Source organism: Pezoporus flaviventris, unplaced genomic scaffold (assembly GCF_033815535.1).
Source record: "Pezoporus flaviventris isolate CSIRO_AGI_PZ_B2104156 unplaced genomic scaffold, CSIRO_AGI_Pfla_v1 ptg000030l, whole genome shotgun sequence".
NCBI classification, from domain to species: Eukaryota; Metazoa; Chordata; class Aves; order Psittaciformes; family Psittacidae; genus Pezoporus; species Pezoporus flaviventris.
The window spans coordinates 2,914,126-2,927,948 of NW_026892578.1; the positions used below are offsets into that span (position 1 = coordinate 2,914,126).

General features: G+C 41.2%; 1 protein-coding gene across 1 annotated transcript in view; it reads right to left on the reverse strand.

Moving 5' to 3' along the window:
- Window positions 1-813: 813 nt before the first annotated feature.
- TMEM131 (transmembrane protein 131) overlaps window positions 814-13,823 on the reverse strand; it is a 100,446-nt gene continuing 87,436 nt past the window's right edge. The window contains exons 32-41 of the mRNA XM_061459725.1: window positions 12,494-12,669; window positions 11,171-11,298; window positions 9,667-9,791; window positions 9,359-9,517; window positions 8,454-8,628; window positions 8,000-8,121; window positions 7,799-7,895; window positions 6,594-6,691; window positions 5,230-5,393; window positions 814-1,849 (exon numbers count right to left, since the gene is read on the reverse strand). Of these exons, the coding sequence (XP_061315709.1) occupies window positions 1,553-1,849; window positions 5,230-5,393; window positions 6,594-6,691; window positions 7,799-7,895; window positions 8,000-8,121; window positions 8,454-8,628; window positions 9,359-9,517; window positions 9,667-9,791; window positions 11,171-11,298; window positions 12,494-12,669 (1,541 nt within the window). The 3' untranslated portion in view covers window positions 814-1,552. The remainder of the gene's footprint in view (window positions 1,850-5,229; window positions 5,394-6,593; window positions 6,692-7,798; window positions 7,896-7,999; window positions 8,122-8,453; window positions 8,629-9,358; window positions 9,518-9,666; window positions 9,792-11,170; window positions 11,299-12,493; window positions 12,670-13,823) is intronic.

Sequence of the window (13,823 nt, forward strand, 5' to 3'; positions counted from 1 at the left end):
GATTCTAGAAATAGCCAAATTTTAAGAACAAAGGAGTTCCAGCAGGTTCCTATTTCAGATCTGTATCTTTAAATTTCTGCTGGTGGCAGCAGAGGACATGAAGAGAGCAATGTGACAGTTGTAAAGATTTTGTTTACATCGTGTGAGCTGGAAGAGCAGTCAGTCTCATTTGTTTAACCCTCTTATTTTGTTGCACACAATATTCCTGGTGGCATACAGGTTTTAACTAAAATAGAGCTCTTACTCTTTGAAAGGATGGATTCTGATAAAAATCTGTTGTAAATCAGTGCCACTGAGTCATAAGTGAATTTATGTTGCTAGTGTCTGTTAATTTTTTCCTATAATGGAAGGGTTTTGTTTTACCTGACTTTATGAATGTATGTAGTCACTAGGGCTTGCCTTCCTGTTAATGAAGGGAAACAGACGCCTTGAGACAGTTAAATCCCATCTAAAAATAGAAAAGTTCTTGTTCAGACCCATACAAGAAAAGTGTTACAAAGGTATGGGTGTAGCATAAGCAGCAGCAGCTGCTATTAATGCCTGATATGTGAAAACTCGAACAGTGCGGACATTTTTCCAGCATTTTGCTATCCAGCACATTTTCAAGCTGGTGGCCCTGTGTAACCCGAAAACAGTTTCTAGTGCTTCACTACTACACAAACCCACACTGCCAGATCTCATCTGCAGTTAAGTTTCTGTTAACATAAAGCTCTACACCCAGTAGATTTTGGCCTGAAGCTACCATTGCAAAGTGGATTCATGCGCACACAAGTTTAGAAAATAGCAGAATATAATTCCAGCAGACAGATCTTGAAAAAAGCATATTTATTTTAAAGTACAACCCAAAGTTGTATCCGTAAGAAATGCACAAGGTATCTTGTTTCTTCCACAAGTCTTGGCTGTGTGCATTTCAGTTCAACTTAAAAATGCATTCAGGTTTACAAATGTACAAACAGCACAGAAAGTGTGTTACAGTCTCAACAGAATGCGCTTACATTCAGCCATTTTGCTCCTAAGGTTGTGTGTTGGTTTTGCTGTTGTTTTTCTTGATTTTTTTTCCTCATTTTTTTTACATTCTTAGAACCTGTGTTAACAAAGACAGCCTTATTTTAAAAAAATACTCTGCATTTTAGCACAAAGTGCCTTTTGATTTTAAATTAGAACTTGGAGGATAATACTGGAAAAAATTTAAAAACCCAAACTTGTACTTTTCAGAAAAGTTTTGCATGCCAGGACCGCTTTAGAAGTTCAAATTATTTCCTACAGAAAGATGGCAGATGGTAAAACATGAAACCAGGGGAACTGGTGGGATTTGCAGCTTTGGCTGTAGTTGGGATTTGTGGCCACACCCAGACTTTTTCAAGCTTATCCGCAATCTCACACTACCATATTGCAGGACAGACTTTAAAAAAGAGCAAGTGATGAAAGCAGGACGTGTGGGAGGTGGGGAAGTGGGAGCAATGACCAGCAACAGCCCAAAAATAATGTTTCAAAAATTTGCATTCAGAATTGTATCATGACCTGGATAAGAGTTCTTTCATTTTGCCTAACTTCAGTTTTCATGAGGATAGTGTGAATTGGACCAAGGATCTGAACTTCTTCTTCCAATTGTTGGGCTCCAAATTCTCCAAGGATTGTAGGTCTGTCCCATGTCTTCAGCAGGATTGGCAATGGTGGCAGCAGCAGGCGCAGGAGGAGCAGCAGAGGAATTTTCACTACCCATGAGATCAATGCCTGACAGGGTGTTTGTTGGAGTGGTGAAGGGAAGGCCACTGTTGAGGTTACTTGACCAAATGGAACTGCTGAATGGAGTAGTGGACCACAGGCCACTTGGGTTGCCTAGGATCGACTGCAGTAAAGACACAGCCAGGTAAGGAGCAGCTTGGTAACTTCTATTTTCACCCTGTTTACAGCCCCCCCCCCCCCAATCCCCTGTGAAAGAAAAGTATCTGAGCAGCAACACGTGCTATGGAATCCCTTCTAGCTTCACTGCAATATGGAGTTCCAAACTTCCTTCACTAGAGCTTGCCCAGAGCAGCCAAACTACTAACAGTTACCAGGCATGTCTGGTAACTGAACAGGCTACAGAGTGCAATTACATTACAGGCTTTTAAGCTGTTTTCATTTGAGCTTGTACATCCCTGTACCATTACTAATTTAAGCACTACTAGTATCCAAGCTTTAACACACAAGAGCCAGAAAGCTCCAGCTTAACTAAACTAGTTAGAATGAGGCAAATAAATATGGTTCAGGTCTTCAAAAAATGAAGAAAATTCCAGTTGTAATGGAAGGTAGCAGTGAAATCTATTCCTTGATCCTTTTCTGGCTGTTTGCAAGCTTATTTCCTCCTATTCAGGCAAGGGAATCTGTTTAAATTGTACGCTTTGGATGTACCTACCTGTGCTGAGCCCCCCTGTATCTCCCCATATTCCTAACGTATACTTTTTCCCCTACCCAAAATTTCTCCAGGTGAAGGGAGAGGGCACTGAAGAACTGGCCATTTATCACAGAGTTCCAGTAAGTCTGTCCTGGTTCAAGACACCTGGAAGTCTCTCACAAATGGTCATGGTGCAGATGCAGGTGTGCTGCTGCAAGATGTCACAAATGGACAGGTAGCAGCAAGCATGGAGAACACGTGCAGAAATTAACAAGGCCCAGGTTTTGTCCACTGATTTATTAAAGCCCAAACAGTAGCAAGCAACAAGCAGGGGAATCTATCCCATGGTATGGTGGAAAATGATACCCAGAAGCAGACAAAGATGGAGATGAGAAAGGTAGCGTAACTTTCAAGCTAATATTAGCACAGAACCTGCTACATGTAGGCTTAATGCAACTACATACCTCAGTGCCAACAGATTTAGTGTACATATGCTGTAAATTCAATTTGCAAATATACAGTAAACATGATACATCCAAAAGGCAGTGGACTTGTTAAGTGCTGTAAGGTATAAACAACCTTATGTTTGGATTTACTGAGTGGAAACAGGTCATCCCTTCCCCAAATCTCTGTCCTCAGATAATGCATACTAAAGATTAACCAGTATCAGTGTACTCTGCACCTGAAGATGAGAATAAAAATCCCTTTAGAAAAGGAAAGAAGGTAGACTCTGAGAAAAAAGTGTTCCTTTCAGGGTTTTATTGACTTTTCTAGAATGAAGAAGATATGCTCTGTCAAATCATACCTGAAACTGGTTGGACACTAATACATTATCAAAGGGTCCACATAAAATTTGACACTGAGGGCTGGGCAGGGGTTTTCAGCATACTTAGGTCAGCCAGGCCAATGCTGTTAGAACTCTCCAATGTCACTTGGAAGCTGAGCTAAACTAGGGTCACACTGTAGTCTTGTTACATAACTACACGGTTATATTTAAGCTACACAAACATTAGGCTACTGAGCCTACAGCAGGAAACAGTCCGCTGCTCAGACATCGACCCTAACACACTAAAAGTCCACCCTATTTCCTGATGCGGGCAAGAGCCAGGAACTGTTCCTATGTGTCCCAAAAGTGTTTGGGAGAGCTTAAGAGAAAGGCAACTGCTCATAAAGTAGAAGCAACCAGGAGAGGAGCAGCAGAAAAAAGTAACTTAGATGAGCTTCCTTTCAGGGCTGGTGGAGGGAGGTAAGAAGTGGCTGGCAGACAAAACTAGGAAAATGGAGTAAAGGGAGTGCAGTTAGAAACTTCGGAAGAAGTGCAGCAAGGCCTGAGGGAAGACAGGACCCCAAAGTCAAATGCTATTTAGTACAGAAGCAAAGTTATGTATGAAGTGTGAAAGCAAGATGAGTAAGAAAGTAGGATAATCAAAATCAACTCCCCATAAATCTTTCTAGAAAAGAAAGCACTGTGTAAGTGTGGCTTGCAGGAACAGGTTTGCTCTTTTGCCAGAAAGGACTGTGCTGGGGCCTAGTACCTGCTCTCTCATCTAGCACTCAGAGCAAGGAAGTCTAGTAATGGAACTGCCAGGTTTTCCTGTTCTGGCTTACCATATGCACTTGTAAAAATATCACTATCATTACAAAGGCTTGAACATTTCAGTCTGTTTGCTGCTTCTGGTTTATTAAGTGATCTCTTTGAATACCCTCCTTAAAAGAATTTTCTCCTCTGTCTATGAGGTATTTAAAGGGAGAGACTGACAATTCTTCTATACCATTTGTCTGGCTTCCATCTCCCTGCTTCCTGAAGCACACTTCCAAATACCTTTTTTCAGAAGCAGCTAGGAAACAGAAGCTGGGAGCCAGAGGATTGTTCTGGTGGTCCTCAATCCCTCCTTCTGGCAAATGCTGAGAAAGCTGCCCTCCATGTGACCAAAAAGCAAAACTCTTGCCTTACAGTTTTAGTGAGACAAGGGTGGGATCAGTGAGTGTATGTCTGTAAGCGGTGTGACCTTCTTCAGCCTGCTTGCCCTTCCCCCCTCCCCCCATCTGAACTGCTACCAGGTGGAGTAAACACTGCCTCTTACTCACTACAAAAGCATTTTCAGAAGACATGATGAATGATTTCAGCTGGCACTGAAGACAGCTGTTGCAGTGTAAGTTTAATCCTGACAGACAGAGGCACAAGGATGGGAGAGCAGTGCTACAATCTGTTGCTTTTTCTTTTTGCAACTTGTAAAAGTTGCTTTTTCTTCTTTGGCTATCCTCAAGATCTCCATCAGAATTAGTGAACATTTGAAAGGCTTTGCCTTATGCTCAGCCCATTACTGTTTTTTCTAAACTCAAAATAATACATCTGCAGGCTTTTAGATATGGAGGTTTTTTTGACCTTTTGTTAATTTACAAGTTGGTGCAACACTGGATTGAGGAAGCAGAACTGAAGTCTGAAATTTACTATATTGGCTCTTTTGCAACTGTCCCTAAAACTGGAAGTGACAGCAGCAGTGCGCAGCCATGGCATGGGAGGAGAACGACTCTTTCTGCAGTCCCAAAAAAACATGGGAATGGAAAACTTTTGTAAGTGATGCAAGATGCCCTTGGGAGAAATATTTTTATGTAAAGCAATTTATGTGGATTCATCATCCACAAGTGAGCAGACTACTCAGTCTCTAACAGCCATGTCAAATTAACTACACAGAAACAGGAATATACATAACTTCCCTTTTCCTTATTTTTCCACTCTTGGTTTGGGCTTTTTTCACCCAAATTTAAAAAGCCTTTAAATGAAATCAGATGGCAGAGACAGAACAGGTTGGTAACAGGAATAAAACACTGGATTCAGGCTGAATACTTACTGCAGTTGTATGAGTCGGGGAACTTGAGCTTGTTGGCCAGGAGGGTACAGAATCTGTAGCTGAAGGATCCCAGATGGATGATGGAACATTACTGAATTCACTCCAGTTTCTCTGAACATCCTGCCCGTAAGCAGATCGAGCTAAACCTAGTTTGCTAAAAACCTCTAAAAATAAAATGAAATAAAACTGAGTACGTTACTCTTCCTCTTTTTCCAAGAACTACAGCAGACTAATACTCTTCACAGTTATTTCCCATATTTTTTCTAGTGGGTCCTGATGCAGCATAAGAACTGAGATTAGGAAAGGTCACACACAGTAATACACACCTTATGTCATGTTCCCTGCACTAGTTCTTCTAACAAGTAAGTTAGCTGCAAGTGGAGCAAGTGAAGGTGCTGAAGGTGCCTCCCATAACCATAGCTCTCACTTACCTTGCAGCAGTTCCCCCCTCCCAGGTAGCTCCTGGTGCAGGAGGTAGCACTGGCTGTGCCCCAGCCCAGGCCCTGTCCATGTTCTGAGAAGGGGAGGGCAGCACCACCACTTGTGGTTCACCTAGTCCCATGCACAGAACTGACCCCCAGGCATCTGACTGGCGGCCCCCAGAGTTGCTGGTGCTGAGGACTGCCAATGAAGACCAAAGAAAGACACCCCCCCCCCCCCCCCCAGCATTTTTCTGTAAATATCCCATTTTTTCAGCAGATAGCATTTTTTTCAGTAGACATACAATCCATTTTACAAATGGCACATACTTCATTTGCTTTGCTTATCATCTTTTACAGACACCCTAAAAATTACCATGCATCCTGAAACATAGTATGCAAATTTGTGTAAGTAGTTACACAGAGCATCCCTGCCCTGCAATACAGCCTACCTGCATCAAAGCCCATCTCAGTAGTCACTTCGGGAAGGTTTACCCAAATATAGGAATTAATTGTCAGGTCATCATGCAGCTATACAAACATTACAGGAAAGCAACAAGAGGGATTGGCCATTGCTTCATATATACAGCAATGGCTTTATGCAGGTGTAAAGTGCTCAGGTGACCCTTGGCCTGGGGGCACCCTTTTGAGACCTACAACAGAGCTTCAGGGGGGAAGGAAGACTAAAGAAAAAACAAATGTAATTGAAACAGAGAAACTTTAAAAATTAGTATTTCCAGCCAAAAAACACTCTTTAACAATTTCCACTAACTCTCTGGGCTGAAACACTGGCTACATCACCAATTTTTTAATACACCTTCCTATGCAGTCATCTTTCTGGGGGACAGAGATGGGAACATTGTACTTAAGACCAGTGGAATGGAGAGACCCCCTTTTTTTTACCTATATTTGATTACGGAAAAATATTTGAAAACAAAACCTCACCTCCAGTTAAGTTAAAAGAATTGCCAAATGCAGAAAATGAGTTGAGAGGCGTGAAGTCAGGACTGCTGGGGCTGCTGACAGTACTCCACAAACCAGAACTAAATATTAGGGAGAAACAGGAAAGCAATACATAACTCATTAACACAGTACTACCAACAACTTACTGATCTAGGTATACATGTATATGTGCAAAAGTATGTGTGTATGTGTATATTTAACTATATGTATTTTTTTAATGGTGATAAAGAGTTAGGAAATCAGCTTGGCTTTGTTTTATCAAGAGATTCCAGTGAAATACCATTTTTCCTGTGTATATACCCACTTTGGTATATATATATACACTGCTATAGGCATAATGCTCTAATCCACAGACTGAACTCCAACAGAAACCTGAGAGTAGCTCTTTCGATCAGTTTTTCAGAAAACTTACTTACAGGGTCTAAGCTGTAGCACAGAATTTTTTGACAAGCAGCTCAGAAGGGTACAGATGCTCCCACTCTGGCTTTTGGGCAAGCTTCTTGAAAACACAGATGAGTTAACTGGAAGTAGCGATAAACATTTACAAACCCAAACCAAAATGCCACCCACAAACTTTGCTCACAAAAGCAATTCCTTTGAATGAAACTTGAATTCAAGTCTCTCTGCTATTCCAGAAAGATTATAGGACACTCACTCACTGCTTTTTACAACTGAGGCAGCCATGCACTACCAAAATATGTCAGAAGTACAGCATGCTTTGGGGTACGTGACTGAGCACAGCTGTATTCCGCTCCTAGTCATAACACAAAACCCAGTGACAGTTCTGGTCTAAGTGTTAAAATTGGGAGTGAAAGACACTGCTGTACGGCAAAAATACTCTGCCTGCAAACCATTTCAGGCAACTTTGGTACACACTGCTCAATACCACAAGAGCCAAGCTGATTTCTCAATATTTGGATGCCCAGGAAACACAAGGTTGTTGAGTTACTTGGAACAAGGGGGAGAAAGCCCCATCACATTCAGTACATCCGTCTTTCTGCTTCTGAGTCACTCTCAAGTTCTACATTTTTCACACGGTGAGAGACGCTGTGCCCAGGCTTTGAAAAGCAGTTTAAAACCCCAAAGGAACAGGAATGAATTCTGTCACTACCTTCAAAATGCCATTAACAGCTTACAATATTCTTTTCTAGGGCCCTATGTATCTGCCTAGAGAATGTAAAAGTTACCTGTCAGAGCCATCATTGTCAATGACTGTGTGGGAAATGCTGATATTGCTGGAAACATCTGTCTTGCTTAGAGAAACCTTTGGTAAACCACTGCCACCTGCAAGAATACATATATATATATATATAAAGTTACATTTAATAAAAATAACAGAATATTCAGGAAATACTCAAATATTTAGAACTACAAACTGGTTCTAGTACCTGGGCTCTTGTCATAACCTGCAGCTACAGCAGCAAAAGTGGGGTTACCATTCCTGCCTGGAAGAGAAGCTGCCTTTGCCAGCTTATGCCTGGTACCATTAGGCTGTTTGCTTTTCATGTCACTTAAAGAAGAGGGAAAAAAAAAAAAAAAGTAAGGTTTTGGACTTGAGCAGCTTGATAAAAAAGCAGTAATTTAAGCTAGCATTCATGAAGATGTTAACAACAGATCAACAGTTCACGTAATTTGCACATTTTTCCAACCTCCCAAGTTGTCAGAAACCCCAGAACAATATAAATAGCATGGTAAGACATGCACAGTAGTGTCTGCCAAAAAGCAGTTTCCACGGGAAAAGGAAATGGGTGTGAGAAAAGGGAGATGCACCCTCTGAAGTACATGGGTTCTGCCAGCATTCTGCACTTGGGAAGTCAGTGGGAGGTACAGATTTGTACTCACTGGCTGCAGCTGCTGTTCACAATGCTGCTGTAGGTGCCTCCTCGTGGCCCAAAGGCAAAGGATGCTGGAGGAAGAGGAGGGGATGGAGAGGCGGGTGTTGGGGAGGGCTGTCGCTGCTTCAGGAAAGCATCTGCGTTCAGGGTTTGCAGAGAGAGTTTATAAAGGTTGTCTGTGGCTGGAAAGAGAAACACAAAACATCTTCCTGTAGTACCTACGTTACAACAAGGCTTCCCAAACTTCTGCTATCCCTTCTGTTCAAACTGAGGAATTGACAAAGGCTGTTCCCAAGTAGCAGCTCCTTCTCAATATTTACCTGTCATTATTCAGGTTATATTATATTGCCTGTTTTCAAAGAGACTGTATTCAAGTAAGCACACTGATATGATTAATTGATTTGTAGGGAAATGAGTGCTGTGGAGAGGGATGACTTTATGTAGACGCAACCAAGAGGAAGGTGATTTAGCTCCCACTCAAGGGACTTATAACACAACCAGAAAGCTTATCATGGTGTCCCCACACTAACCACTTCATTAAGGCATTTTCTCTCTCAAGGACAAATCAGCTAATTAGCTTCAAATTTAGCTCCAGTGGACTTGACTTGACCAAGCAAAACCCATCTGCTGTAGAAAACACATTTTGGTTTTGAGTGGCAATTCTTATTTCCTCAGTTCCCCTAGCAGCTTCTGAATCCTGGTCATCACTGAAGAGCTGCAGGATGGCCCATGTTCTGCTCATGTTGTTTTCAAACCTCCCACATCTTACTATGTGCTATCAATGAGGCCTACAGCAGAAAACAGAAGCACTACACAGTGAAAAAAAGACAGAGAGGTCTATTGACAGACCAAGCCTACCTACAGATGTTTACTGCAGAAGACCAATTCTGTCATCCTCTACCGATTACTTACAGCTGCCAGCCTTGTGAAGAGGCACAGAGTCCCACTCTGGTGGTGGAGAATCCTTTTCCCCTTCAGAGCTGCTGGTGTTTCCTAGCTCCTGTCCAGAACCACTGGGGAGAAATTTTGCTAATACTGATGGCCTGGTCTCCATTAACTTACTGTTGGGACCTATTAAAACAAGAGAACAAAAGCAAGTCTGTGGATAGTAAACTGCACAGCTTCCTTCACCCACCAGTCATAGAATTAAGCACTCAAAAGTGATTACAAACAACCAAACAAAACTCCCGTGGTATTTACAAATAGCAGCCTTGCATTACCTCTCGTTTTGGGGAGGTTTCTTGATTTAGACCCATTCGTCAAAAGGTGCTGTGTAGATATCTTGGATGGAAAGGTTTTGCGCTGCTTGTTTTCCAGTGGGGGTGTATAAGATAATTCCAAGGAACTAAATGAAAACAGAGATCCATTTATTTTCAAGCTCTCAGAAGCACTGAAGAGATTTCATGTATGTACACATACATTTTTATATATATATACATATATATATATGCATGATATGGTTTTACAAAAGACTGGTCTCCTATGGCTGCCTCATGTCAAACTTGTGCTCATCATCAAAGCTATTTGTAAGCGGAGTTTTGTATTTTTCCTACTTGCAACTCCCCCCTTCTTAGCCCTGGGTCATTTTCTATCCACACTGCTCCACACATTCATCAGGGCTCAGTCACTTCCAGGAGAAGCTTCAGCCTGGAGCTCCAGGATTACAAAACCTACGTGGATATATACAGAGGCAAAAAGAGATGGCAACTGCCATTTTTCTACTCTGCCCCCTCTCGCTCTTGTTTGATCACGTGCTCCTGATGATACACTATTGCTCTGAATGTACAGGATCATCTTTTAGTTGATAGCACAGAACTGTCCAAACCCACCACTGTTCTCTTTTTCCAGCTACTAAATTATGTCTCTCAGACTAGGGAGGACATATTTTCCTCATTTCTAGCAGAAGAATTCCAAACTGGCTCTCATTGTGGCCTTCAAATCCTGTCACATGTAATAAACTTGTGATTCATGTGACTGATTTAGAAGACAAAGGAAAGTAGGTAAAAATAAAAAATAGGGAGGAGACTTTGGCAGGCAATGTTTTCAGAAATTTTGAAGAAATTTAATTTATACTAACTCCTATCTCAGTCTAGCATTAATTACAGCAACAGGGAAAACAGAAGCCTCAGTTTGGTGAAGTTTATTTTTGTGACACTTGGATAACTGTTTTCAGAATACTTTTTCAGAATGAACTAGGTGCAGTAAGATTAAGGTTATTCCTTTTTCTCTTTTCTATCTAACTTCTGCTTTCAACCACCTGCCAGTAGGGGAAAGGGCCAGGCAGCAGCAGCAGCCTCCTTTAATAACACATCCAAGACTGATCCATGATACAAAAAAGTAAATTGCATACTGTAATTTCACCAAGAACAACTACAGGCTTGCATCTTAGCACTGGCTTACTCTGCTGCCACTAGAAGCTCCTGTAGAAACATTAACCCTATTTTGTGTATGTGGGCCCTGTTACAAAAAGCTTAGCATTGCTTAACCCAATTTGCTTCACTAGATTTGGTTCTTTTATGCACCGTATAACCATTAAATCACTTATCATTTGCAAGCTTCAGATATTCCCTGATATCAGGAAGGAAGAAGCATCTGCTCAAAAGTAGCTGCTGTTGGCATTTAGCCACACTGACAGCCGCAGCAGTCAAATACACAGATTTTTATCACTCCATCTTCCTTTCAAGCATGATGCCTCACCTACTAAAAAGCCTGTGTTATTCTTACCTGGTTTTCACATCTACAGGGATTTCTTTCTTGACACTTGTTAGCAGTTTTTTAGTTTTCTGTTTTACTTGGACTGTTTCATTTTCAGGTTTTTCTGGTGTAACTTTTCCCTTTTGTTTTTCAGGTTCCTATAAAAGGCATTATAACAACTTGTTACTGTTGAGGAGAAGCAATGTCCCTCTTGCATCACAACATACATAGTGTAAGCAGAGCTGAGGAAAGAATGCTATTTGAACACATGAGCATTTTTGCAGCTCAGAAATTATTTTTTTACTCCTTAGTGAGTATACCTATAAAGCGTGGCATCTGTTTTTTCCTATTTGGAAAAGGAGAAATGAAAATCAGCAAATTAATCTGTTCCAAGCAGATTTGGTGTTTGCAAATACCTAACTCCTCAGGCCATGGCCTCTGAGTCTGCTTCAAAAGACCTATGCTGCACTTGTTGTGCACAGCCCTGGCCATCTGAAACAAATTCTTCCACCAAGCAAAGAACAGGAGCAACTTCAACACCCAATTTACTAGCTTCTTCAACTGCACTTCTAAGTGCATTGTCAAATAGCCATCCCAAAAAATCAAAGGTGATTTTCAAATCACCTTCTAAACCGTAACTTTTAAAGGATACTACATGGATTTCTACACCCCGCCTCCCAGCTTGAATCCCTATCTTACCTTTTCCGAAGTTCAAATTTAAGACATGTTAAAAATTAGGCTTGGTATTCTTCTCTTTGCTATTACCTTTGCTTTGGTTGGTTCCCCCAGCACATGCTTTAGGACAGAACATTTACAACAACCTGACCACCACACAAATTCTTAGAGCTTTAGTCTATTACCTAGAAGCATGTAAGCCAAATGAGTAATATAAAGGTAGGGGTACCGTCAAAAGCAAGTTAGTTACCTACCTGCTGACAAATTACCAGCCCTGAATTGACCCTTTGTAACTGTTGAAACTCATGGCTTTAGCCTGCACCTTAATTATTGAGTAAAATTGATGTCTGTATGTTGGCATTTTAGTCTGCAAATAGAACAGGCTAGGAGTGTGCGGAGAGACAGTTATCCGATGTTGCTGACAACCAGCAGCTTATTGAAGCCAGGCATGTTCAGTCCTCAGACAGCATGATTCAAGCAGGTTCACACTCACAGATGAACAAATCTTACAGAGAAGAAGTGAAGGCAAGAGTTGGGAGAGGTATTTTTAAATTAACATTCTTCCTTTGTTAGGTTTTATACGAAAGGTGGGGTTGGGTTGGTGAGAAGTCACTGTTCCACCTTTAACAGGTGACCTGCCAGCTAAACAAGAGTCTCCTTTTACGAGCAGTGCCATACCTCTTTGAGAAGTGGTTCTGTATCTGGGTTGGAGGTTTCGGTTGTGGTGGAAGAACTGTCATCATCTGCCAAGGAATCTTTCAGTTCATCCTCCTGTTGCTTTCCTTTCCCTCTTCTGTCCTTTTCTTCCCGCTTCTTCTGTGGCTTAGCCTTGCGCTGAAGCGTTTTCCCTTTCCCTAGGAAGGTAAGGATGCTTCAGTTTTCAGCAGCAGTACTCAAGAGATGGGCTAATTCACTTCATTTTGGAGGGTGACCCACGTGATTAAGCCTCTGAAATTCATCAATACACCAACCATTTACAGCCACCTCAGACCAAATGTGAGTAATAGCATCACACCTTTATGTGCATTTATGCTCCTAAGCCCCACTTCTGTTGCCTCTATAGACTGTGGACACCTGGCTACTGTGATTCTTCCCTGCTCTGGTCCTGGCATTCCTTTTAAACACCTCAAAATCCAATCTGACAGTTTAACTATATAAAACTAGATTTGAACTACAGAAGCTGGCACAAGCTTTATAATCCAATTGAAGAACAGAAATCATTAGCATGTTTGTCAGTTAAAAAGGAAAACCAAACACAACTTGTAGTAAAACTAGAGCAGATGAGAAAAATCACTAATAGTATTTTAGCAACGATGTATAAAACCCCAGCTCCCCAAACCTGAAAATCTCCCACCCAACCGTACTTTCTCCCCTTGACATATTTAATTTTTTCAGAGTAGACTATTCTAAGAGGTTGGAATAAGCTGACTGTGAAATAGTTTGGTTTGACACGTTAAAGTGTTACTGCATCTCCAAGTAGGCGAAACAATGTGTTACACACTCCAGGGGATGTTTAATCAATTTTCTTGAAGCAATCCCCATACAAGTAAATAAAGCTACTGGAACAATTACATTTTTCCTTGCGATTTCTGAATCGTAGCATAGGATAAGTTCAAAATGTAGAGGTTCAAGAACCTTCCAAATTAAGGTCCTGGCACGATAGCTGTGATATTTCATTTGGCAAAATGTCCTTCAGGTAAAGTTTGTACTGAAATGTAAATTTGCCTTCAGTATTTTGTCAAATACCAAATACATACCAAAGGAAAGTGCCTTCAAACTTTCTTTTTTTTTCAGACTTAATGTTTTCACTATCAACAACTACAAAAATATCAGAGATAAAATATTCCTTTTAGTGTGAATACAAATAAAAGTGTAAATACAAGTGGATATTCGTACGGAAATGTTCACAAGGTCAGCTTCCAGCTTACTGCGGGCATTGGGGATTTGCCTCAGAAGGCCTCGTTCTAAGATTTAATTCAAATTTAGTCTACATTTGGGATTGCTAAAC